The 24,308-nt window shown below is 35.4% G+C and overlaps 1 protein-coding gene across 1 annotated transcript in view; it reads right to left on the bottom strand.

Annotated features, from left to right (window-relative positions):
• Window positions 1-24,308, bottom strand: part of SLC2A12 (solute carrier family 2 member 12) — a 71,028-nt gene that overhangs the window by 29,279 nt on the left and 17,441 nt on the right. Inside the window, exon 2 of the mRNA XM_074187626.1 lies at window positions 9,867-11,207. Coding sequence (XP_074043727.1) covers window positions 9,867-11,207 — 1,341 coding nt within the window. The remainder of the gene's footprint in view (window positions 1-9,866; window positions 11,208-24,308) is intronic.

Below are 24,308 nucleotides of genomic sequence, written 5' to 3'. Positions count from 1 at the left end.
CAAGACTGGTTCAATGAAAATGATGGGGAAATATAGAAGCTGCTAAATGAAAAATGAGAACTCCAAAGGGTTTACCAGCAGGAGAGTTCATCCATTTCTAAGAAAAGGCAGCATTTAATTCCATCAAAGTAAAATATAAGCAAAGCTTAAAGAGATGGCTCAGTAAGAAGGCAGATGAAATTCAATTTTTTGCAGGCAGCAAGAAAGCAAAATGCTTTTAGGATACTCTGAAGACTGTTTATGGGCCAAAGACATATGGTGCATCTCAACTACTCAGTGCTGATGGTTCCACATTGATTAATGATAGGGACATGATCCTAGAGAGATAGGTTGAACATTTCCATAGCGTTCTTAACAGACCATCATCAATCAATGCAGAAGCCATTGATCATTTATCTCAAGTTGAAGTCAATCAGACCCCAGATGAAGTTCCAAATGAAGAAGAGATTTTGAATGCCATTAGGCTCCTTTCGAGTGGCAAAGTAACTGCTGCTCATTCTATTCCAATTGAGATCTATAAGGTGAGGTGCCCATTGCTTATAAAAAAACTGACTGAGGTCAGCTAGGTGGCTAGGTGGCGGGCGTAGTAGATAAAGCACTGGCCTTGGAGTCAGGAGTACCTGGGTTTAAATCCGGTCTCAGACACTGAATATTTACCTAGCTATGTGGCCTTGGGCAAGCCACTTAACCCCATTTGCCTTGCAAAAACCTAAAAAACAAAAAAACAAAAAAAAACTGACTGAAATTTTTCAGGTTATATGGCAGAAAAAGGATACCCTGCAACAACTCAAGGATGCCTCCATTGTCCATCTCTATAAAGGTAAAGGGAATATATTATCCTGTGACAATCAAAAGGGTATTTCTTTTTTAGTCATTGCTGGTAAGATTCTTGCTGGAGCCTTTTCAAGAGACTGATCCTTCACCTGGAAAATGCTCAGCTCCCTGAGGGCCAGGGTGGCTTCAGAAAGGGTAGAAGAACAGTCAATATGGTGTTTGCTGCCTGAAAACTCCAGGAAAAATGCCAGAAACAGAACAGAGGTCTGTATACATTTGTAGAGCTGACCAAGGTTTTAACACCGTTAGTCGTGATTATTTATGGAAAATTATGTCAAAATTTGATTGCCTGGAGAAGTTCATCAGTATTGTATATCAATTTCTAAATGACATGTTTGCCTGGGTTCTGGATAGTGGACAATGTTCTTGAGATTTTCCAGTCAACAAAGGAGTGAAACAAGAATATACATACATACATACATACATACATACACACATACATATATAAAATAGTATATATTAATTACATATTATATATATGCACACTTGCAGATATATACCAATACACATATGTACATATACATATAAATACACATGTGCACTTGCAAAAATACATGCACACATGTGTGTGCATTCGTGTATGTGTAAAAGTGTGCATCTAGTTCTGGTTGTTTATCCTTCTTTCTCAAAATAGGTCCATTAGTATTCATTTACATATATACACATATATGTGTATGTATACACACATATATGAATGCTATTGATATTGAATATTATTCATTTATCACTAATCATGTTAAGTTTATATTAATATTTGATCTAGAATAAATCTTTAAGATTAAAAAACTAAAGGTGATCCTTATTCACTGAGAATTTTTTAAATTTAAATTTATTTTCAGTTCTGAATGTTCCTCATTCCACCTTCCCCTCCCTCGCTTATAGAGAAATCAAAACAAACAAAACCTATTACAAATATGTATAGTTAAGCAAAATAAATTCTCATATTAACTATGTCTAAACACACACATTCAAAGTATATAGTGAATGAAACACATATATATATATCTATATACATATATGTACACACATATTTATGTGCATACACATATTGTATATACACACTGAAATCAAAGACTGATATATATATATATACACACACATATATGTACATACTTTAGAAAGGAGAAAATTAATTTGAATAACAAAAGGAACATTAGTTAGGTAAGAGCTCATCCAGTTGGGAATAAAATTATTGTAAAGAATTGCTTTGCTTTAGTACTTTTCTTATTTCCTTATGCATACAAGCTTGCCCTGGGAATCAGGAGACCTGAATTTTAATCCTGAGAGTGTATTAGATAATCTCTAAGGTCTCTTTCAATTCTCAGAAACTGTGCTCTATTATCTTCAAGGTTGGACAAGACAGATTATATAATCTTTTTCACCTCTAAAATCTTATAATTCTAAACTGTAATTTAAAAAAAAAATCAATTCCTATTTAAAGTATTTTGTGAAGCAAAGTATTCCTTTTGTGACATTGGGCAAGTCACTTAACACCCTCATTGTCTTGCAAAAAACAAACAAACAACAACAAAAAGAACATAATATAATATTATACAATCAAAAATGGCAAATACAAATACTTCAAAGAATTTAAAAGGAAGAAATATTAACTATTAGAAAAATGTTCCAAATCATGAAATATGAGAAATATACATTAAGACTACTTTAAGGTTTAACCTCTCTGCCATCAAATTAACACTGTTAATGAAATATGGAAAATTCAATCCTGACAGAGTTGCATGTAGTAAGGCAAACTACAACAGAGTTGATAGAGCTATGAATTGAAATAACTACTTTGAAAAACAATTTGGAATCATGCAAGAAAATGACTAAACTGTTTATACCCTTTGACTTAATCTCACTTATATCTCCCTCCCTAAGAAGTCAAGGAAAAAAAGAAAAGAGCAACACATATCCAAAAATGTTAAATAAATCAATAAAAATAGTTTTAAAAGGTTAGTGCTTTGTGTTTGGTTTTTTTTTAAATAGTGGCAAAAACCTGGGAACTAAATAGATGCCCCTTGATTGAGGAATGGTTGAATAAATTGTTTTATAATAAGAGGTTGGAATATTATAGTTTAAGAAATAATGAATATGAGAAAAGCAGAGAATACAGAAAAACTTATAAAAATGATGAAAATATAAATAGGAAAACAGAGTCACATTTAAGAACCTGTGATTTGTCATCATTGCAAACCAAAATCTTAACTTTTGAATTCTAATCATAATGATTAATTAATCTGGGACTTAGAGATCAAACAACTGACCTATGGTAGCTCAGCTCTTAAGTGTCAGAGATGGGATCTGAACATAGATTTCCTGATGCCAAATCTAATATACTAACTACTATACTATAATATCTCTCAATAATGGCTGCAATTAAAAAAATAAAATAAATTATGAGGAAGTAAAGATGCTGAATGATTTAGAAGTAAACAGGCTATTTTTGTAAAAATTAATATGTGGTTAAAATATTTTAATATATATTAATATGTATATGCAAAATATATTTATTTAAAACAAATAATTGAGTTTATGTATATACAATTGAGTTTTTGCTTTTTTGTATACATTTTTATGTTTATTTTTGTTAATGGTTATTAGGTTTGATAGATTTTGACAAATGACCATATAAAAGGAATTGTCAGTGGTACTACTACTAATTAGGTTACCAACAACACATACAATGATCCTAAGCATTTTAAACATTAGGGGAATATTAATTATGTTACCACTTCTCCTTTCATGGGACTAGAAATTAAAAATTGCCTCTCATATTGTAATAGATGGGTTCTGATAAGTAGCCTGGTGCTATCTATTTAGAGTTGAATTAAAACTGAGAGGGCCTCTCTATCACTTTTCAATTCAATGAACAATCAACTTCTATTTTTTTTTGAGTATACACCTGGAAGTCATAGAGAGATACTTGTTATGTCCACACATCAGTTTAAGAAGGTATATTAAATAAAAAGCATTTAGTCCCAACACCCCAAAACTCATATATAGCATGCAGATCCTATAACATCCCTAAAACTTCTCCAACAAGGGAAATTTGCTATATTTAATCATCATCATCATCATTAGAAACAATGTGAAACTGAACTTTGGTCTGAGAGACCACTTATTCATTGCCCATATGTAATTCGTTGCCTTATTCTGTTAATAGCTAGGAAAAGAAAGTATAAACCAAATACCACTCACATGTCATTAATCAAAGTGACCTTAACCTATTAGTGAAGAAGCTACACAAATGATCTTACCTATTAGTAAAGAAACTAACTAGCTTCCCTAAATCATGGCCAAAAAATATATGTTTTCAGAAAACTACTTTTAATTAACTGTGTTATGCTTTGGTTTGATGAGAACACTGACTGAATTTAGAGTTGAGCCTTGGGTTTAAATATCTCACATATTGAGTAATCCAATAACCCAGCCTAATAAACCAAACTTGTCCTGTCTCTCAAGGAGCTTAGATTCTATCAACAGCAAATCATATCTTCTCTCTGGGCTTCATTTTGTTCATCTGTAAAATGAGGGAGTCAGTAAAATCAGAAGACCTCTAACATTCCTTCCATTTTAAATTCTATGTTCATGAAAAGAGATTAGAAGTGATGAGAAAGTCTGATTAATCAGTTCCAAACTCATTTAAATCATTTCAAAGTCATTATCTAAAGAAAAATCTATTTGAGATTTACTCTGTTTTTCCTTCATCCCCCCACCATGAATGTGGTTATTCACCAGCTCATAGAATTAGTTTTAGAGCTTCAAGTACCCTAAGGCAGATAGGAGTTACATGATTTGCCCAGGGGTCATATAGTTTAGTGAGTATTTGAGACCATATCTGAACTTGAGTCTTCATGACTCTAGGCTAGTTCTCTTGGTCTTGACCATATTTTATGGTGGGATAGGTAATTCCTACAATAACAAAATCACAGCTTACTTTAAAAAAAATTGGGGGGGGACTATGTCTACGAATGTTGAAAGGCTGTTTAAAGTCATCTAGGTCAAACGCCTTATGATTCATCTGAGGCCTGGAGAATTAAGAGGCTTGGGCAACAGGTTCTAGCTCCAATGCTTTTCCCAGCACATTAAGAAACAGAGGACTGAACTAGCCCTAGGGCAGAGGCAGAGTTTATGAAATATTATCTAATATATATCAAAACAGTAAATGATAAAGTATATGGAAAGCACTTTATAAATTCCCCAAACCTGTATGGTTATCAATTATTAGTACAGGGAAGGTAACCTTTGTGGCTGAGAGTAATATTCAAATAAATACCAAGGGTTTATGTACATTTGAAAGAAATGCTTAAACCTTTAGCCAGGCTCTGGTGAAATAAGCTGACACTGCAGCTGCTGCTGGCAGCTTTTAAGTTGTTTGCATTGTACTGAACTGAGTAACGTGATGCCTAACCCCCTGGGAATCTAATGGAAATGAATTGAGTGCCTCCTGTGGTTACCCCTGTGGGCAAAATGTACTTGAAAGAAATATTCCATTCTCTAACCCTCTCACTTTCTCACTAGTGCTCCCTCCCTTCCCCAAGTTGTTTATATGAGTAAAGTCTTGTGCCACAAAACTGAGCAGGTCAGACAGACTTTTAAGACCTTTTGGTGTCCTGTCACGTTAAACCTGTTCTCCATTCCTGACTCCCCTCTTCTTCAGGAGAAATCAAAAACTTAAACAAAAATGCATTTTTATTCTTTCCAAGTAAATGACACTACTAATACTATGATATCCCTTTCCCCCCACAACTCTTAACTTCTTTCCAACTCTTACAGTACTATAATCTTGACTCTCCCTCCTTGCCTCCTCAAGGAGAGAAAGCATCCCCAACAACTTTCTGTAGTAGGAAATGTTTTTTTCTCTATGGTCCATTGAAGCAGCACTCCTACATGGTATATTTGTCATTATTTGATGGCCCTGCTAGATTGTCCATTTGCCAGAATCTTGTCATCATAGAGCCTTCTGAGCTTCATACTGATCTGATCAGCCACAATCGAATACAAAGTACTTGTGCCTCAACATATAGAAGTCATTTTTGATCCTCTTTGAGGATGAAGGACAACAACCACACATCATTCAGTTCTCTTTCTTCAAGGTTCACTCCATCTCTATCACACAGTTAAATTCTGTAATTCCATGAGTAAGGATAACTGTGTGAGACCATTTCATTCAACTCTGTCTTCTCATATGCAAACCTTTCCCTCAAGCTTGTGGACTTAAACATGCCACTATGCCCTTATATGAGTCTGGCCTCTCAGGGTCATCAAACTACTTAGAGCTCATTGATTCTGACTTTTCTATCTCAACCACACTTAGGGAAAGCATGCTCTAGACCTATAATTACTTCACTTAGGTGTTCCAGCAATTTAGAGATAGCTTAGAACAATAGAAAGAATATAGCCTATAGAGTCAGACAACCTGGGTTCAGATCCTAGCTCTGCTACTTATTCATTGGATGACCTTGGCTAAGTCATTTAAATTTTTAGTGACTCAGTGAAGGCTTATCACTGGATAGATGCTTAATAGATGGTTATTGACTTGACTTGAAGAGAACATTTCACCATATATATTATAGTGAGGATTACTTTCAAACATAGGTTAAATTAGTTGACCTCTGAGGTGTTTTCCAACTATTAAAATATCTCTAGTCTTTTTTACTCTAGCTTCAAACTATTTCACACATCTATCCTTTTTTTTTGCACCCAGCAAATCTCAGCTAATTTATTAAGCACTTTCTCTGTTGAACCTTCTATGCCACAGACTAGGAATGCTAATACAATGAATAAAACATTACCCATTCACAAAAAAGCATAGATTCAAATCATGGACTCAACAAATACAAATATATAGAACAAATCTAGAGAGAATAAATACAAAGTAATCAAGGCAATGTAAATCAAAAAGACATTAACAGTTGAGGGGAACAAGAAGGTCTTCATATAGAAAGTGGTACTTAATCTATGTCTGATTTTTTTAAGGCAATCAGGGTTAAGTGACTGACCCAGGGTCAGACAAGCTATTAAGTATCTGAGGTGAGATTTGAACACAGGTCCTCCGGACTTCAGGGCTGGTGTTCTATCCAGTGCATTTAAGCTATGTCTTGAAGGAAGAGAGATTCCATGAGGCTAAGGTGATGTAATACATTCTGAGTCAGAAAGATAACCAATGAAAAATAAAAAGACAGGAGATAATGTTGTTTGTAAAAAACAGAGCCCAATTTGGCTTTATTACAGAGTGAAGGAGGAAGTTTAATATATAATGAGAGTGGGAACTTGGATATAGCATAAAGTTGTGAAGTTTATGAATGAATAAAAAATTATTATGTGCTTCCTCTGTGGCAAGTACTGTTAATTATTAGGAATACAAATAGATAAATAAGCCACTCAAGCAGCTCATAGACTAATTGGGAGGGACAATACACATTGAAAAGCTCAGAGGTAGAAGAGATACAGCTCAGAAAAACATAGTATGTATCAAGGTGTCAGTCTTACAGAAGCAGCCCACCCATTGGGAAGGGGATAGGTAGGTTTTGGAGTAATAGTGGAATGAAGATTCTGGGTTCTCTCTGATGCAGAGAGGGATGGAGAATCAGAGATCATTTAAAAGGAGAAAGGGGGAGGGGCTTTGGCAGGAAGTTTAATTTAGAAACAATCAAGATATCATTACAATTGTAAGAGGATTACATGGTCAGATCTATCTTAAGGAAGCAGAGTAGAGAGAAGAATAAAGAGGAGAGAGATTTAAGATAGAGAGACCAATTGGAATTCTGTTGCAATAGTTAATCAATATATAAGAACTTGAACTAAGATGGTGGTCTTGTGAGTAGAGACAAAGGGTTGGATGGGAGAGATGGGAGAGATGTGGTGGTAGAAACATCAACATTTGAAAATTGAATAGATACCTGAATTGAGGAAGAATGGGGAGTTAAGAATAATGCCAATGTTAAGAACCTGGGAGACTGGAAGAATGATATTTTTTTGTAGAAACTGGGAAGTTTGGAAGATGTTAAGTTATGAGAGAGAGAGAGAGATGAGTTCAATTGTAGACATGTTGAATTTGAGATGTCTCTGGTACATCCAATTCTAAATAGGCAATTGTGGTTCAGGACAGAAGAGCAAGAGTGATCCTGGCGAATCTGGGAGTCATCAGTATAAAGAAAGTGATTCAGAAGCAGATAAAATCATCAAGAAATGGAATATAGAAATATTAGAGTGAGTGTCCAGGACAGGGTCTTGAAGAACATAATTTGGATGATGAACTGGTAAAGGAAACTGAGAAGAAATAGTTCTAGAAATAGGCAGATAAAAGGAGAAATGGGAGAAAATACTGTCTGAAATGTCCAGAATAAGAGAATAGCCAGGAGATAGTGGTCAATACGGACAAATGCAATAGGGAGGTCAAGAAGGATAAGGAATGAAAAAATATCATAGGAGATCATTGCTAACTGAAAAAAAATCAACTGAAGTCAAATGATGGTCAGAAGTCAAATTGTATAGAGTTGATCAGTGGGAAGAAAGAACGTGGAAACAATAGCATTTTCTGGTTGTTAGGCTGAGAAACAGAAGAGAAACATAAGTTGAAGGGTTGAGGAGATGGTAGGATCTAGTGAAGAACTTTTAAAGAAAGGGGAGAACTGGACATGTTTAAAATGGGGGGGGATGAGTGAGGTTTCAGTCTTCTAGAGAAGTTGGAAAGAGTCTATCCTAGACATATCTTCTAGTTTAGGCTTTTATTATTTCTCACCTTCTAATCAGTCCCTATGTCTCCAAGCTTTTCTTCCCCAAGTTATTGTCCCTACAGTTGTCAGATTGATATTATTCCTAAAACACAAATCATAGCAGTGCCTCACTTACTCATTTGAAAATTTTCGAAGCTTCACTCTCACCTGTAGGAAAGAACAATAGAAAGAATACTGGCTATAGAGTCAAACAACCTGGGTTCAGATCCTAGCTCTGCTACTTATTTTTTGGATCACCTTGGCTAAGTCCCTGTTTGGCACATAAAGCCTCGCATAATTTTGTTTTCCTGATTACCTTCCACTTTAATTTCATATTACTTAGACACTATATATACTAAACAAATTATTCTGCTAAATGTTGCTTATAAACAACACTCTATTTCTTACCTCCATATCTTTGTATAAATAATTCCCCAGATCTGGAATGTATTCTCTCCTTACCTCCAACTTGTTAGAATTCTTAACTTCCTTCAAAATACAACTCAGATGCCAACTCTACCCAAAGTCTTGATGTATGCACTTTTTGAAAATTATTAACATTATCTCCTTTCTGCCTGGTTTTAATTTTTATGACATTGTATTTACTAATTGTGTACATTTTTTTATTTCATTAGTAGTGAATAAGAACCTTTTCATTTTTTTTTTTATATCCCTAGGACCTAGAATAAATAGTGCCTTGTACTGAGAAGAAATGTGGCAAATGTTTGTTGATGTGATTTGCTAAGATGACTATTATGACTGATGGACAATAAGAGAGCAAGACTTTAAAATCACTGGCCCCATACTAGGTCACTTGAGTGAGTCAAGAATAATTATGACTTTGACAACTATAGACCAGTGCATATGTTTCTACACAAAACTTGTAATAATAATAGTTTATACTTCGGTTGCTCTTTGCCACCACATAATACATTCTCAATGTTATCTCATTATAACTTCAAAAGAATTCTGAGAGGTAAGTAGGACAATGTATTACAGATGAAGAAACAGGATCAAAGAGCTTTGGTGACTTGCTCAAGATCAATCCAGAAATGAAAAAAAGATCAATCCAGAAATGACAAAATTAGACACCTGTGTCTCAGATAGCAGTGACTAATTGTTGCTATTTACTATATCCTTATGGCTACATCTGCAAAAAGATCACACAGATATGTTAAGCTAACCTTTTGTTCCCAGAAGTCATGTTTACAATGACCTATAAGAGAACAGTTTGACTATCCACAAACAATAGGTTACCATTTAAACATGAAAACAGTTGGGTTAGGAAACATAGGATGATGAAATACTTACTTGGTCCAAGACCTATGGAAAAAGCAGCAACATAAAAAAGTAAGCTGACCAAGGAGAGCCATTTCAAAAATTCTGGAACTTTATCTGGCCCCATTTCCTGGTAGTGTTGTGTTGGACTTGGTCGAGGGATTCCAACACTTGGTACAAATGCCCAAGTCAGCTCCCCTTGCCTTTTAGTGTCACTTCTGATTGACATTAATGAGTTCTTGCTGTTTGTAGTGATCTCCATAAATAGTTCTTTGAGAGTGTTGTTGCTAACTGGCAAATTTCCTTGTTCAAAGTCTTCTAGTGATTGGTTGATAGGACTAGGACTTCTGCAGATATGGGTAAAATTGATATGGATATTAAGATTCACAAGACCCATAGTCACCAAGGAGGCAGCCATCACTGTGGTGCCAAGGCACAGAAATGTCTTGCTTCCAACCTGGTCCACAAAAAGGGTGGCTGGAATTGTGCTGACTACTTTGACAACTCCAACTCCAGTCGAGGCTAGGCTAGCTGCCTCATTGCTCTGAAACCCAACAGATTTTAAGATAGTTGATGCATAAAATAAAATATTTGGCTGTCCTGTTATTTGCACAAAAAAAACCAAAGTGAGACCTATTAGTACCCTGGTCCTCATGTTGTCTTTTGACCGAAAAAGATCCCAGACACTGTATTGATGCTCATCTTTCAAGGAGGATTTTATTGCAGTAAGTTCTTCAGTAGTATCTGAGATGCCTCTTAATCTTCCTAGAACTTTGCTAGCAGCTTCATCATACCCTTTCATCACCAGAAATCGAGGGCTGGGTGGAAGAAAGTACATTGCGATGGCCTGCAAAACTCCCAATGGAATAACAAGTCCAAACATATATTTCCAACCATGGAAAACACTGGCAAATGCATAATTTGAAATATAGGCAAGGAGAATGCCTATTACAATCATAAGTTCATTCAATGATACAAGAAGGCCTCTTCTGTGCTGTGGAGCAATCTCTGCAATATAGACACAAGTAGCAATGGAAGATAGGGATATGGAAATTCCTATGGCAATTCGTCCTATAATAAGAACTGGATAGGATAAACTCAGGATCAGAACCAAGCTTCCCAGCCCAAGTAAGCAGGATGACAAAATGATAGCAGTTCTTCTCCCATATCTGTCTATCAGGAATCCGCCTGTGAGAGATGCCAGTAAGGCCCCAATGAGTAGGGAACTCACAACCATTTCCTGCTGTCGACAAGACAAGGCTAATAAGCCACTTAATTGCAGAAGGGCCCCAGAGATGAGCGCAAGTTCATAACCCACCAGGAGTCCACCGACAGCAGCAGTGACAGATGAGAGGAAAGTAAACATTCCACATCCTACAAACAAAAGGAAAAGAACAGAGATGTCAGTCCCAAATTATTATTTTAACATTCTATGTATGAAGTGGGCCATAACCTTGGACAAATGATTTCATACCACTGAGCTAGGATGAAAAGACCAAATACCAAACTCAGCATAGGACAAACAGAGATCATTGACTATAGAAACAAAGTCTTCCCTCTACCACCTCTTTTTTTTAAGGGGGAAGAGATGGTGTTAAATTTGTTAAATCATTAAAAGATGACTATGATGACTAATGTTCTCTATAAACAAACAACTATGAACACAGCATATCAAAAAAGAATCATAGGGATTAGGAATGGGTCAACTAATTCTGATAACCTAGCTCATCCTATCCTACCCCAGCTCTCAAGAGAAAACCTTTGAACAAGACTGGGATTGAAAACAACTTTCTATGAGTTGGGTCCCAAAGTATGAATTAGGTCATGTCCTTGGGCAAATGGTTTCATACTACTGATTTAGGAAGAATAGATCAAATACTAAACTCATATCATTGTAGGAAAAACAGAGATCATTGATTATAGAAACAAAGACTTCCCTCCATCACCTTTTCTTTCTTGGGGGGTGGGGTAGAAGGGGAAGGAGAAAATGTAGGAAAAACTTTTCCCCTAAATATGTTAAATCATAAGTAGATAACTGTGCAGACTGATGTTCTCCATGAAAAACACAACTATGAAGACTATATATTGGAAAAAGAATTTGCTTAGGAATTAGCAAGGGGTCAACTATTCTGATTACTTAGTCCATCTTCTCCTATCCCAATTCCCAAGAGAAAATCTTTGAACAAGACTGCAAATGAAGACAGTTTTCTCAATGAGTTAGACCCCAAAGAAGGGCCTCTGCTTCTCCTAGTCTGGGAAAAAATAAATCTGGGGCTAAGGTTACCAAGGGAATCATTACCTAATCCTTAATATCGTTTTTAACATTTTTGCTTGTTATTAATAAAAAGTTAGTCACTTAGTTTGTGTTATCATGGTTGGAAAAAGGGAAAATACCAACATTAGCTGAAACATGGGCCTTATCTTCAAAAAGCTTATAATTCAGTAGAAGGGTATGGATATCAACATAAATAATTTTAATATATGATAAGTACATGCCACAGATTTTTGGTGTGAAGTCTCCAAGAAGTTGTTATTGACTAAGAAGATCAGACAAGGGTTTGATGGAGGAGATAGAAATTGTAGTAAGTTTTAAAAAGTAGTAAGTATGTTATTACAGGCTTAGTGGGAAGCAAAAGACATGGAGATCCCAGAGGACGTTTGGTCTAGCCCCCCTCATTTTACAGATGAGGAAACTGAAGCTCAGCTAGATTAAGTGATTTGCCAACAATTAGAGAGAGAGCAGGTATCAGAAGCAAGATTTGAATGCACAATGCATCTCAGATCTGGAGTTAGGAAGAACTGATGTCAAATCTGACCTCAGACACTATCTGCATGATCCTGAGCAAGTCACTGAACTCTGTTTGCCTCAGTTTCTCATCTGTGAAATGAAGTAGAGAAAGAAATGACAAATCACTCCAGTATTTGCACCAATAAACTCTGCAGCCCTAAGAAAACAAAATTGGCAGGATCTTTGTTTTCCTTTTAAAAGAAGAAAGTTATACCTGAAGATGACTGCAATCTTAAAAGACCCCTCAGTCTTTAGGCTCTCATGTAGAGTATCTCAGACCACTTGTACCCTAGGGCCAGGTAGGATTTCCAGAACGTAGCAGCTGAAGCTGCTGCAAACACTGACTGTACATCTTGAAGGTGTCAGTAGTGGCTTTGCTGCCACCACTAAGTCCTAGAACTGGGAAATAGTCAGATTCCAGATCATGCCTTTCCTAGTCATTGCTTCCCTACAAGAAGACCCTCCTCAACCCTTCTCTAACTGGACCAGCCTTGTTCTGTGCTTGATTGAAAGGTTGAGGTACATTTCTTGCAATCTTTAAAATGCTTAGTAACCCTGTTTTCTGTCATTACTCAAGTTGGGGAACCAACCCCCAAGAAAAAAACAGGAGATTCCCATCATCAACTCCTCACTTTTGAAGTATAGTAGGGTAAAAGGTATTAGCTCTCCTACCCAGCTTTGCCAATCCCAAGACAGAAGCTCCTTGTATAATAGGAGAGCCAAGGTTAAAAGTGAAATCTACTCTGGAATGGAAAGAAAACTTCCTTTGCTTGCTATCCAACCTGACTGAAGATTTGTCCTATCATTCCATAATCCATCCTGAAAAATAACCAAAGGCAGGGTAGATATAATTAGTGCATTGATTGCCTTTACTGTTTTTCTTGTGGTGGGGGGAGCAGTGCTGGGAGCTGGGGGTGGGTGGGCTGCAGTTAATATTTAGAAATAACTATTTTAAAAGTAAAAAGTATCAACAAAATGTATGCATTGCCTGAAGTTCAGGTAATCTTTAAAAAATAATAAAAACTACAAAAGTCAATAAGCCTTTTTAAAGATAATAAAAATAGTCTTTAATTTCTTTTCTCCATCCAACATTGAGAATTAGTATTTCTGTTAGGGCAATACCTTGATATGCTAGAAAATATAAAGTGGTAGCAGTTTTCTACATCATCTCATTGTGGAATGGTAATATCTCATAAGGTATAGTAAACCACATGGAAATATTTTGTGCTGGGTGGATGTTTAGTACAGCTGATAGAATTATATTTTAGAGCTAGAAGGTACCATATTGTTATCTAGTCCAATTCTTTTATTTTACAGATGAATAGAATAAGGCCTAGTAAGAATCCATGATTTGGTCAAAATCATATAAGTATTAAATGACAGATATAATATTCAAACTCATGTTCTTTGACTCCAAATCCAGAATTCTTGCTGTACCATAGGTCAGAGATGCTCTAGGAAAAAATGGCTTTCTTTCTTTCTAACTACACTCTCTCCTCCTCCTCTCCCTCTCTTTTTTTCTCTCTCTCCTTTCTCATTAATAAAGAATTCTGTACACTCAGAAGAGAAAAGAAGGGCATTTAGAGGAATTATATATATACATATATATATGTATATATATATATATACTTTAAAAAAACAAAAAATCAAAACCAGCAGAAAATTATACAAAATGTCTTCTCAGTTCCATATCTATATCTATGTATATATATATATATATATATATATATTATTACTCTTTTTTTCTATTCCTTGTATATATGGAATATATTATAATTATTGGTATTTGTTGAGTTACAATAACAAAATGAAAAAGAATTCAGTACAACAAATATATACATACATGTGTGTATACATAATAAAATATATGAATATATATAACATATACAGATAATATACATATAAACACACATAATATATGTGGATATATGACAATGTGCATAATAATAGACTTCTGTACAGCAGATATATATACATATATGCATAACTGTATACACAATATATACATGTATTGTGAATACATATGTGTGAATATAGGCATGTGTGCATAATATATAAATATACATAGCATGTATATATTTATAATAATAAAATTAAAAGAATTCTACAATAAATATATACATCTATATGCATATTATAGCACTTATTACTATTATTATATACTTTGGAGGTCAATGAGACAATGCCTTCAGAGAAATGAAAAAGAGAATCATACAGAAAGAAATGGAGAGCCACATGATAGGTGTAAGCAAGAAGCAACATATAGCAATTTTTGTACTTTAAAAAGTAGGAGTAAAAGAAGTCAACAAGAAATTGTTGAAAGAGAAGAGAGAAGATAGACTATTTATTTGGTCAGGATTAGGGACAAATGGACTGCTTGAGTGCTCCACTGGTAACGTAAGTGTTAGGAGAAAATAAAGAAGCCTTCCTTTGGATTGATTGAACTACTATGACAGCAAGTTTATGGGAGAATGTACACAAAAGTCAAATAGAACAAAGGGGCATAATCTGGAATCAATAAGATCAAATATCCATTTGTGCTAGACACTGGGTCAAGCATGAGGTGCCTAAAAGATGATGTGTTCTGTCCTCTAGGAATTTATCATACAAAGGGTGAACATGACAAGTATAAAAGTAAATATGATGCAATGTGGAATGTGATAAAGACAAAGGAGAGTTCTAGACAAAGAACTATAAAAAGTTTGAAAATGAATTATTTTGGCTAGATGAATTAGGGAAGACTTTATGGAGAAGAAGGCACTAAATAACCTTAAAGGAAGAGGCAAACCAGACAGATAAAATTCAAGAGACATCCTACATGAGAGCAGGAAAGCTCATAGCAAAATCAGGAAAAAAACAATTTGGCCAGACTTTAGAGTTTGAAAGGGAATAATTTGAAATAAAGCTAAAGAGGTAATTAGATTGTTTCATATCCTCCATAAAAAACTAATAAAAATAATAATAATGCATTTATTTAGTGTTTTAAAATACTAAATTTGCAAATGTTTTTCTCATAGCAACCTTGAGTGGTAGATGATATAAAAGTATTTCCTTATCTATTTTATAGATGAAGAAACTGAGGCTCTATGTGGCAAAGTGAATTTCCTATGATCTAAAAGTTAGCAAGAATTTAAGGGGTGACATGAACCCAGGTAGCCTAACTTCAGAGACTAGAAAAATTATATTTGTTATCCTTTGTGTAAGAAAGAAAGACCAGAAGCGAGTAGACCTATTCATTCACTCCAGAAATGATTAGGACAATGACAGTTTGAGCAGGCAGAAAAGAAGAGACATTGTCTAAGTACTATAGACAGACCTTGAAAATCAATTGCATATTGTCAAGTGAGGCAGAAAATAGCTGTTTCTGAGCCTGTGACTGGAAGGATGATCCACCCATTCAATCAATCAACAAAGCTTTATTAAAATTTTACTATGTACTAGGCAACTATGCTATGTAATAGCATTTTTTAATACAAAGAAGAAAATAGTTCCAACTGTGAATAGAGGAAGAGAACATGCAAAATACTAAGTACACAAGATAAATCCAGATTAAATCAAAGGTAAACTTAGAGGGGAAGTCTCTAGAAGAGGGGTGGATCCAGAAACAACTCTTGCAAAAGGTAAAGTTTAAGCTGAGCCTGAAGGAAACTTGGAATTCTAAAAGGGGGTGGGGTGGTGAAGGCAGTAATATATCACTACTTAAGTCTGCATCAGAGAGAGAGGGAGAGAGGAAGAGAAGGAGGGAGAGAGGGAGGGGGAGAGCAGAGAGACACACAGAGATAGAGGAGAAAAGGACATATGTATGAAAAAATTTACAATGGCTCTTTCTGTAGCAAAAATTAGAGATGGAAATAATATTCATCAATTAGGGAATGGCTTAATGAGTTATGGTATATGCTTGCGATGGAATAAGGGCAATCACTTTCAGTTATATCCAACATAATGACCCCATTTGAGATTTTCTTGGCAAAGATTCTAAAACTGTTTGCCCTTTCCTTCTCCAGTTTTTTTTTTTTTTATGAGGAAGGAGGCAAACAGATTAAGTGATTGAGCCGAAGTCACACAGCAAGTGTCTAAAATCAGATTTTAATTTGGGAATGTGAGTCCTTCTGACTTCAAGTATTATATTCTGTCCATTTTGCTACCTAGGTGTTGATGGAATACTATAGTTCTATTTGTTACTCTTTGTCCTTCACTCTTTGCAAGGCAATGGGGTTAAGTGGCTTGCCCAAGGCTACACAGCTAGGTAATTATTAAGTGTCTGAGGCTGGATTTGAACTCAGGTCCTCCTGACTCCAGGGCGGTGCTCTATCCACTGCACCACCTAGTTGCCCCTTTGTCCTTCATTCTTGAAGAAGATCATGACATCAGGGAGGTGATGCCTTGACAAATCCACAAAGTGGATTTGAATGAGGGGTTGCTGTGCTAAGTCACCAGTCTCACTTTCTCCTCCAGAGCCATCTGAATCCAATGCCTAGATAGGAATCAGGACAACTGGAGATGGCCCTGGATGCAAAGCAATCAGGGTTAAGTGACTTGCTCAAGGTTACAGAGCTAATAGGTGGCAATCTAGTCTGAGGCTGGATTCAAAGTCCTGTCCTCTTGACTCAAAGACAAGTGCTCTATCCCCTGTACCATCTAGCTGCCCTAGTGTTTTATTAGAAATGCTGAGCAAGATGCTTTCAGGAAATCCTGAGATTTACAATAACTGATCCAGGAGAACACTGTATCCAGTACTAGCAAAATTGTATATTGGGGCAGCTAGGTGATGCAATGGATAGAGCACAGGCCATGGAGGCAGAAGGTCCTGAGTTCAAATCCAACGTTAGACACTTAATATATGTGACCCTGGGCAAGTCACAACCCCATTGCCTTGCAAATAATAAAAAAAAAAATGCATGATGTTTACCTGTGTGCAACTTGTTTGTTCTTAGAAGTAGGATGATCCAAGACAATGCCAAAGGACTTATGATATAAAATGCTATCCATTTTTGGAAAAAGAACTCTTGGAGTCTGAATGCAGACCATACACACTTCTTTTTTTAAACTTCATTTTTTCTAGGGCTTTTTTGCAACATGGATAATATAGAAATGTGTTTTGCATGACCGAATAATTTATATCCAATTTGTTTGCTATCTCAAGGAAAGAGGATGGAGGGAGAGAATTCAAAACAATATTTTTTTAAGGAATGTTTAAAAATTTGCATATAAGTAGAAAAATATAAAATATGAAAAAGAATATGAACTTCTTGAGGGGAAGTGTTTGCATCCCTATTTGGCACATCATAAGTACTTAATGATTGCTTTTAATTTCAGTCTAAAACAAACAAAAATATGGAATTATTAACTTAAAGAGTAGTGAGGTAGGATTGAGGAGAATATCCCAGGAAGAGGCACAATGAAAGGCACAAAAATATGGAAGTAATCCCTATTTAACAAAGACCTCTCAGAAAACAATAGATTAGTGGAAATTAGGTGTAATTCAACATCTTACAATATCCAATACAATAAACTTCAAATAGACACATAGTATAAAAATTAAAGGTCATAAGAGACTAAATCATTGTGTTAGAGAACCAAAAACTATGAGGAAACTCAATTTACTAATGTAGATCAATGCCAATTTTCCTTTAGAGAGTTTCCTAGAACACCAAGAACCTTATAGCACAAGCACACTACAGTTTTTATCTAAGTGGGTTCATGGATAGATCTCCAATCTCTGACTGCTTTCTTCTGTCTTTATGTTTTCTTGACCAACTACAGGTCAGTGACTAGTGATCTTGAAAAAAACAAATACTGTCAACCTTGCCAGTTAGGAGTTAAAAGAGTTCCTGAATTGGCTACCAGTTATTCAGAGGAAACTGTAACCTTTTCTACATTCGTCTTGTAGCTAAAGGACTAGAGAAAGTCATGCATGTCCTCAATGGCAAGGGGATCTGGATCCTATGAATTACTCAGATAGCATATATCCAAAGTACATGAAAAATATCTGATCACCAGTCCCATGAAGTTGTCTTTTACCATCAAAGAAGATATGAGAGCATAATTATGAGTTCCTTACAATGTTTTACGTTTTCTGTATTTGCTCATCCTTGCCTTTTGACTTTAATATTTAAGAGCCTCATATTATATAGTAAACAAATAGCTATCATATCTAATATCCTTATTGCTTATTCAGGGCCTTTTCTAGAAGGGACTTGGCTGCCCATATATTGGGGAAACCTTAGGCATTAACCTGTTTTAGAGATTTCCCTGAAATTACTACAGGGTATAAACAGAGACAGAAAGAAGTGAGGGTAGATTCCATATAATTGAAATCAGTCTAAATGAGCCCAAAGTCTCTTGCTGGAGTCCCTTAGACCTTGAGGGTATATTTGAAATATCTAGATGCCTCTAAAAAGTCTTAATTGGGATGCTTGGTCTTAGTTATTGTAATTCAGATAACGTAAACCTGGGACTGGGTTGTGTACCAGGGTGCCTCCTTGCCTTAGCAGAATCAAATGCAACACAGACTAGTGGGAGCAGGAGGAGACCTCTGATATAGGCTCTAGACCAGAATTTTTCAAACTCTTTTCTGCTGAGTCCTAAAATTTCACAGAAACTGGTCCAGGCACTATAGGGGGGACGTGAAAAGATACATGAGGTCTCTATGCTACAGGTGTGTTCATAGAACCGGAAACTTAAGGGGGGTTTTGGTTCCTCTATATTTTAAGCTTTTATAAGGATATTAATTCTGAATCCTGTTCTTTTTATTCTATCTTAAAATACCTTCTCCTCATATAACTAAGCCAAAACAATATAGGTGTTTCCAAATGTATTCAAAAAGCAGAGTAGTATATTAGATAAAGCACTGGCCCTCAGAAGCAAGAAAAACTAAGGTTAAATCTAGTCTTTGATACTAGCTGTGTGATCCTGGGCAAGTCATTGAATCCTGTTTACAGACGAGTTTCCTCATCTGTTAAATGAACTAGAGATGGAAATGGAAAACAAGTCCAGTACCTCTACTAAAGAAAACTCCAAATAAAATCATGAACAAAAAAAAATGACAAAAGTTTTCTCCTAAACTCTATTTATATAAAGTTTTATTTCTGCCTACTGGAATCAGAGATATTAAGTTGAATTCCTCTTCTAGACAACACTGATGACTAGCATTTATGAAGTACTTTAACATCTACTTTAATAAATATTAGCTTATTTTATCCTCACAACTACCCTCTTTCAAATTACCTTGATTGATTAAGGTTCCAAGTTTTTGCTTTAGTATAAAGTTTATATCACTTTGAACATCTTGAAAAGTGTACCCAGCCATTCTGTGACCTCATCCCATTCCTGAACTTCCATTCCCACCCACCCAGAGGTTGACCTGATGTAAAACAAGTGGAACTATTTTCTTTGGCTGCATTTTTATTACCTCATCTGTAGGTGAAGAATGCAACCGACTATAATGTAGTCTATCACTATCAATCATGTCAAATCAAATACATGATTTAAGCGATGCTGGGAAGTCTAGCTCATTTATTTACTTGTTTGCTTATTCAATTGCTTATTTTTATTTGTTCATTTATTTATTCATTTGTTTATTTGTTTAATCAAGATACCTGGAATCCCACTACTCATCTTTGGTCATCTCTGGCAAGAAGCAACAGATGATCATAGAGTGTAGTTTTAGAATTGTAAAGAACTTCGGAGATTAAATCAAATTCTCTTATTTTAAAAAATGAGAAAACCGAGGCCTAGAGAGGTTAAAGGGCTTGCCTGTGGTCACACAGACTGTAAGCATCAGAGACAGATTTAGAACTGAAGTCTCCTAACTCCAGATGCAATAAAGTGGTCCAGTGTAGAGAATATTAGACCTTTAGTCAGGAAGACTTGATTGCATTTTTCATTTTTATTCTCTCCCTATCTCCATTCATTGGTATATTTATGAAGTCATGCAAAACATTTCCATAGTAGTCACGTTGTATGAATAAAAAAACCCAAGAAAAATAAAGAAAAAATGTTTCAGTATGATCTCAGGGTCCATAATCTCTATCTGAAAGCAGATAGCATTGTTCATCATGAGTCCTTAAGATATGAGTTCAAATCCAGCTTCAGAAAACCACTAGTTGTATGTACCTGGGCAAATCATTTAATCTCTGTGTACCTCAGTTTCCTCTTCTGTAAAGTGACATCAAATGAGACATCCATGAAGCACAGTGCCTGGATCATAGCAGGTGATTAATAAATGCTTGTTTCCTTCTTCCCTTCTTTCTTTTATAATATGCTATTGATTTGTAAGTCCAATGTGAATATGTACAACCAGTCAAAAGAAAAAAACTACCCCTTAACATTACCTCAACTGTTTTTACTTTTAAAACTATAATTCTCATACTCTTAGTCTCTGCCACACGAAATTTGTTTTACATATATCAGTGACAGGGAAGCTAGGCAGTACAATGGACAGAGCACCAACTCTGTAGTCAAGAGGACTTGAGTTCGAATCTAGTCTTAGACACTTGAAACTTACTAGCTGTATGATCTTGGGCAAGTCCCCTGGTTGCCTCTCATCAATACCATCTCCAGTCATCTTGATTCATATCTGACCACTGGACCTGGATGGTTCTGGAGGAGAAAGGGAGGCTAGTAACTTAGTACAGTCCCCCTCACTCAAATCCAATTCATGTGCTTGTCATGGCATCACCTCGCTGATATCATGGTCTTCTTCAATAACAAAGGACAAACAATAGCTAGTGGTACAGATGATAGAATGTGGGGCCTACAGTCAGGAAGATTTATCTTCCTGAATTAAAATCTGGTCTCAGACATTTGTTAGTTATAAAGTGAGCAAGCCACTTAACCTTGAGTGCCTCAGTTTCTTTATCTGTAAAATGAGGTGGAGAAGGAAATGGCAAACCATTCTAGTATCTCTGTCAAGAAATCTCTAATGGGATCACAAAGAGTTGGACACAACTGAAACAATCAAACAACAGCAATATAATACATCAAAGAAAATTATAGAGAGAGAAAAGAACTTGATTTTAAGACCTAAAGCTGGAAGAAAACTTGGAAATCAACTAATCCAGTGAAATGGATTCCTTAGATGGTCTTGTGAAACATGTACTTTTTTCTCAGAATATTATTTTTAAATGTATAAGATAAAATCCATAGAATTACAAAGGAGTCAATTATATTAAAATAGATATCAAACATTTTTTAAAAGTCATGAATTGTGGGTTAAGGACCTTTGATCTAGTCCACCTCCTTCTACTCCCTTCATTTCACAGGTAAGGAAACTCAGTACTAAAAGGTTCAAATAATTTGTCCAAGGTCACACAGGAAGTGACAGAATCAGAATTCAAGTGCAGATTAGGTGACCCACATCCAGGACACTTTTCACTGTACAAACTGTGACCAGGAATTTTATATCTCTGTGTTTTGTTTATCATGTAAAAGGAGAGGCAAAACCTACAGACGTAATAATTCTGGCTTGCTGTGGGCAGAAATGTTATTCTGTGCCTAACACTGCCAGTGACTAAATGTTTGGGTTGACTTTTTATTTCTGCAGAATGATTTTTAGAATTGTCTTGATGTAGAAAAAAATTGGCAGAGATCTCCAGGGTCATTTTTTTCCCTTTATTTTCCAGTAGATCCATTCAGTCAGATCAACTTCCAAGAAAAGAAATCCTAAAGAAGTCTAGACTTTTCTTTAGACCTTGACTTTTTCTTTAGTTTTATCTAAATCCTGACTGCTACTGAGTAATAAAAAGCTTACATTTATTTACTGCCTTAGAGTCACAAAGTCTGTACGAGGGCATTTGGTTCTTATAATTACCATGTGAAATAGTGAAAACAGACAATATTTGCCTGATTTTGTAACTGAAAAAAAAAAACAGTTTCAGAGTCACCCAACTGATTGGTGGCCAAGCCTTCAGTCAAGATTATAACCCATCTCTTTTGACTCTAGTGTTCCCTCCCCTGTACCGCAACACTATAATGATGATGAGCATTTTTAGCCACAGTAAAAAAAAAATAGCATTTATAATAGATAGACTGTTGAACTTGGTGCCAACAAGATCTACATTCAAATAGTGGACTAGCTGTTTGACCCTGGAACCTTTATATAGCTCAACCTTTTCATTTATAAAATGAATATTCTAGATTCTTATGACCTCAAAGTTCCTTTCTAGCTCTTGATCTGCATTCCCATGAGCACTTAAAGACCTCTCCTGAAACAGGTATGAATTTAATTGTTATCAATAGAAAGGTAGCCCAACACAAATGAAATATCATGGATCCTTTCAGGGAATGATGTACTGTGTGCATGATATTTACTAGTAACTATGACAATTATAATAACAACTTGAGTAATTCTTTTTTTTAGATCTGTTTGCCTCAGTATCTTCATCTGTAAAATGAGGTGGAGAAGAAAATGGTAAATTATCCTAATATCTTTTTTTGGAGATCAATACTCATCTGTATAGAAAAATTAGGTCATGTTTTCAAAAAAATAGTTTAAAAGTAGAAAACAAATCACCTTGGAGAGCTCTTTCAATTATTCTGAGTACTGTAGAGGGCAAACTGATGATTTTATGACTAGAAGAAATGAACAATAATATTGGGGCCCTTGGACCAAGAGGAATAGGGTTGTTATATACAAAATTCTTTTAGATATTTACCTCATTTGATCCTTATGATCACATGATAAAGTAGTCAAAAAAGGTATTATTCCTAATTTTACAAATGTAGGAAGATTCAAAGAATAATGTAACTTATTCCAGATTCCAGGTAGGTAGGTAGGTAGCAGAGTCTGTTCTTTTCCAGATCTTCTGACTTCTAGACAGGGACTCTTCATACTACCCTATAACTTACTCAGCAATTATAATAGTGTTTGGTCATTTTAATTATATCTGAGTCATTGTAACCCCATTTGGGGTTTTCTTGGGAAAAAACTACTAGAGTAGTTTGCCATTTCCTTCTCCACATCATTTTATGGGTGAAGATACTGAGGCAGATTTGCCCAGGGTCACACGACTAGTAAATATCTGAGGTCAGATTTTAACCTAGGAAGATGAGTCTTCCTGATTCCAGGCTCAGCACTCTGTTCACTGGGCCACCCAAGTAGAACAGTATTTTTCCCCCATTCTATACCCCAAGAGTATACCCAGTCACCATTCCAACTGGCCAAATGGAAGCTTGGGTTAAGGGGCAGCTAGGTGGCACAGTGGATAGAGCACTGGCCCTGGAGTCAGGAGGACCTGGGTTCAAACCTGGCCTCAGACACTTAATAATTACCTAGGTGTGTGGCCTTGGGCAAGTCACTTAACCCCATTACCTTGTAAGAAATAAATAAATAAATAAAACCTAAAAAAAAAGAAAATGAGGAAAAGTTCTTTAACTGAACATTCCTTAGTTTCTGAACAAATTCTGCCTACTATTGAGTAATAATACCTTACATCTATAAACTGATATTTAAATAGATATAGATGGGTGTCTATATATCTCTATATCTACATAGATATAAAGATAGTATCTATATGTCTCTAATACCTACATAGAGATCTATATCTATCTCTCTCTCTCTCTCTCTCTCTCTCTCTCTATATATATATATATATATATATATATATATATACATATACTATTGATAAAATCAATAAGCATTTATTAAGGCCTTACTATGTACCAGATACCTGAACTGAGAACATGAA

This window comes from Macrotis lagotis, chromosome 5 (genome assembly GCF_037893015.1).
Source record: "Macrotis lagotis isolate mMagLag1 chromosome 5, bilby.v1.9.chrom.fasta, whole genome shotgun sequence".
Classification (NCBI taxonomy): Eukaryota; Metazoa; Chordata; class Mammalia; order Peramelemorphia; family Peramelidae; genus Macrotis; species Macrotis lagotis.
Note: the sequence above shows the minus strand (reverse complement) of the source record. Positions and strands in the feature narration are given on the sequence as shown.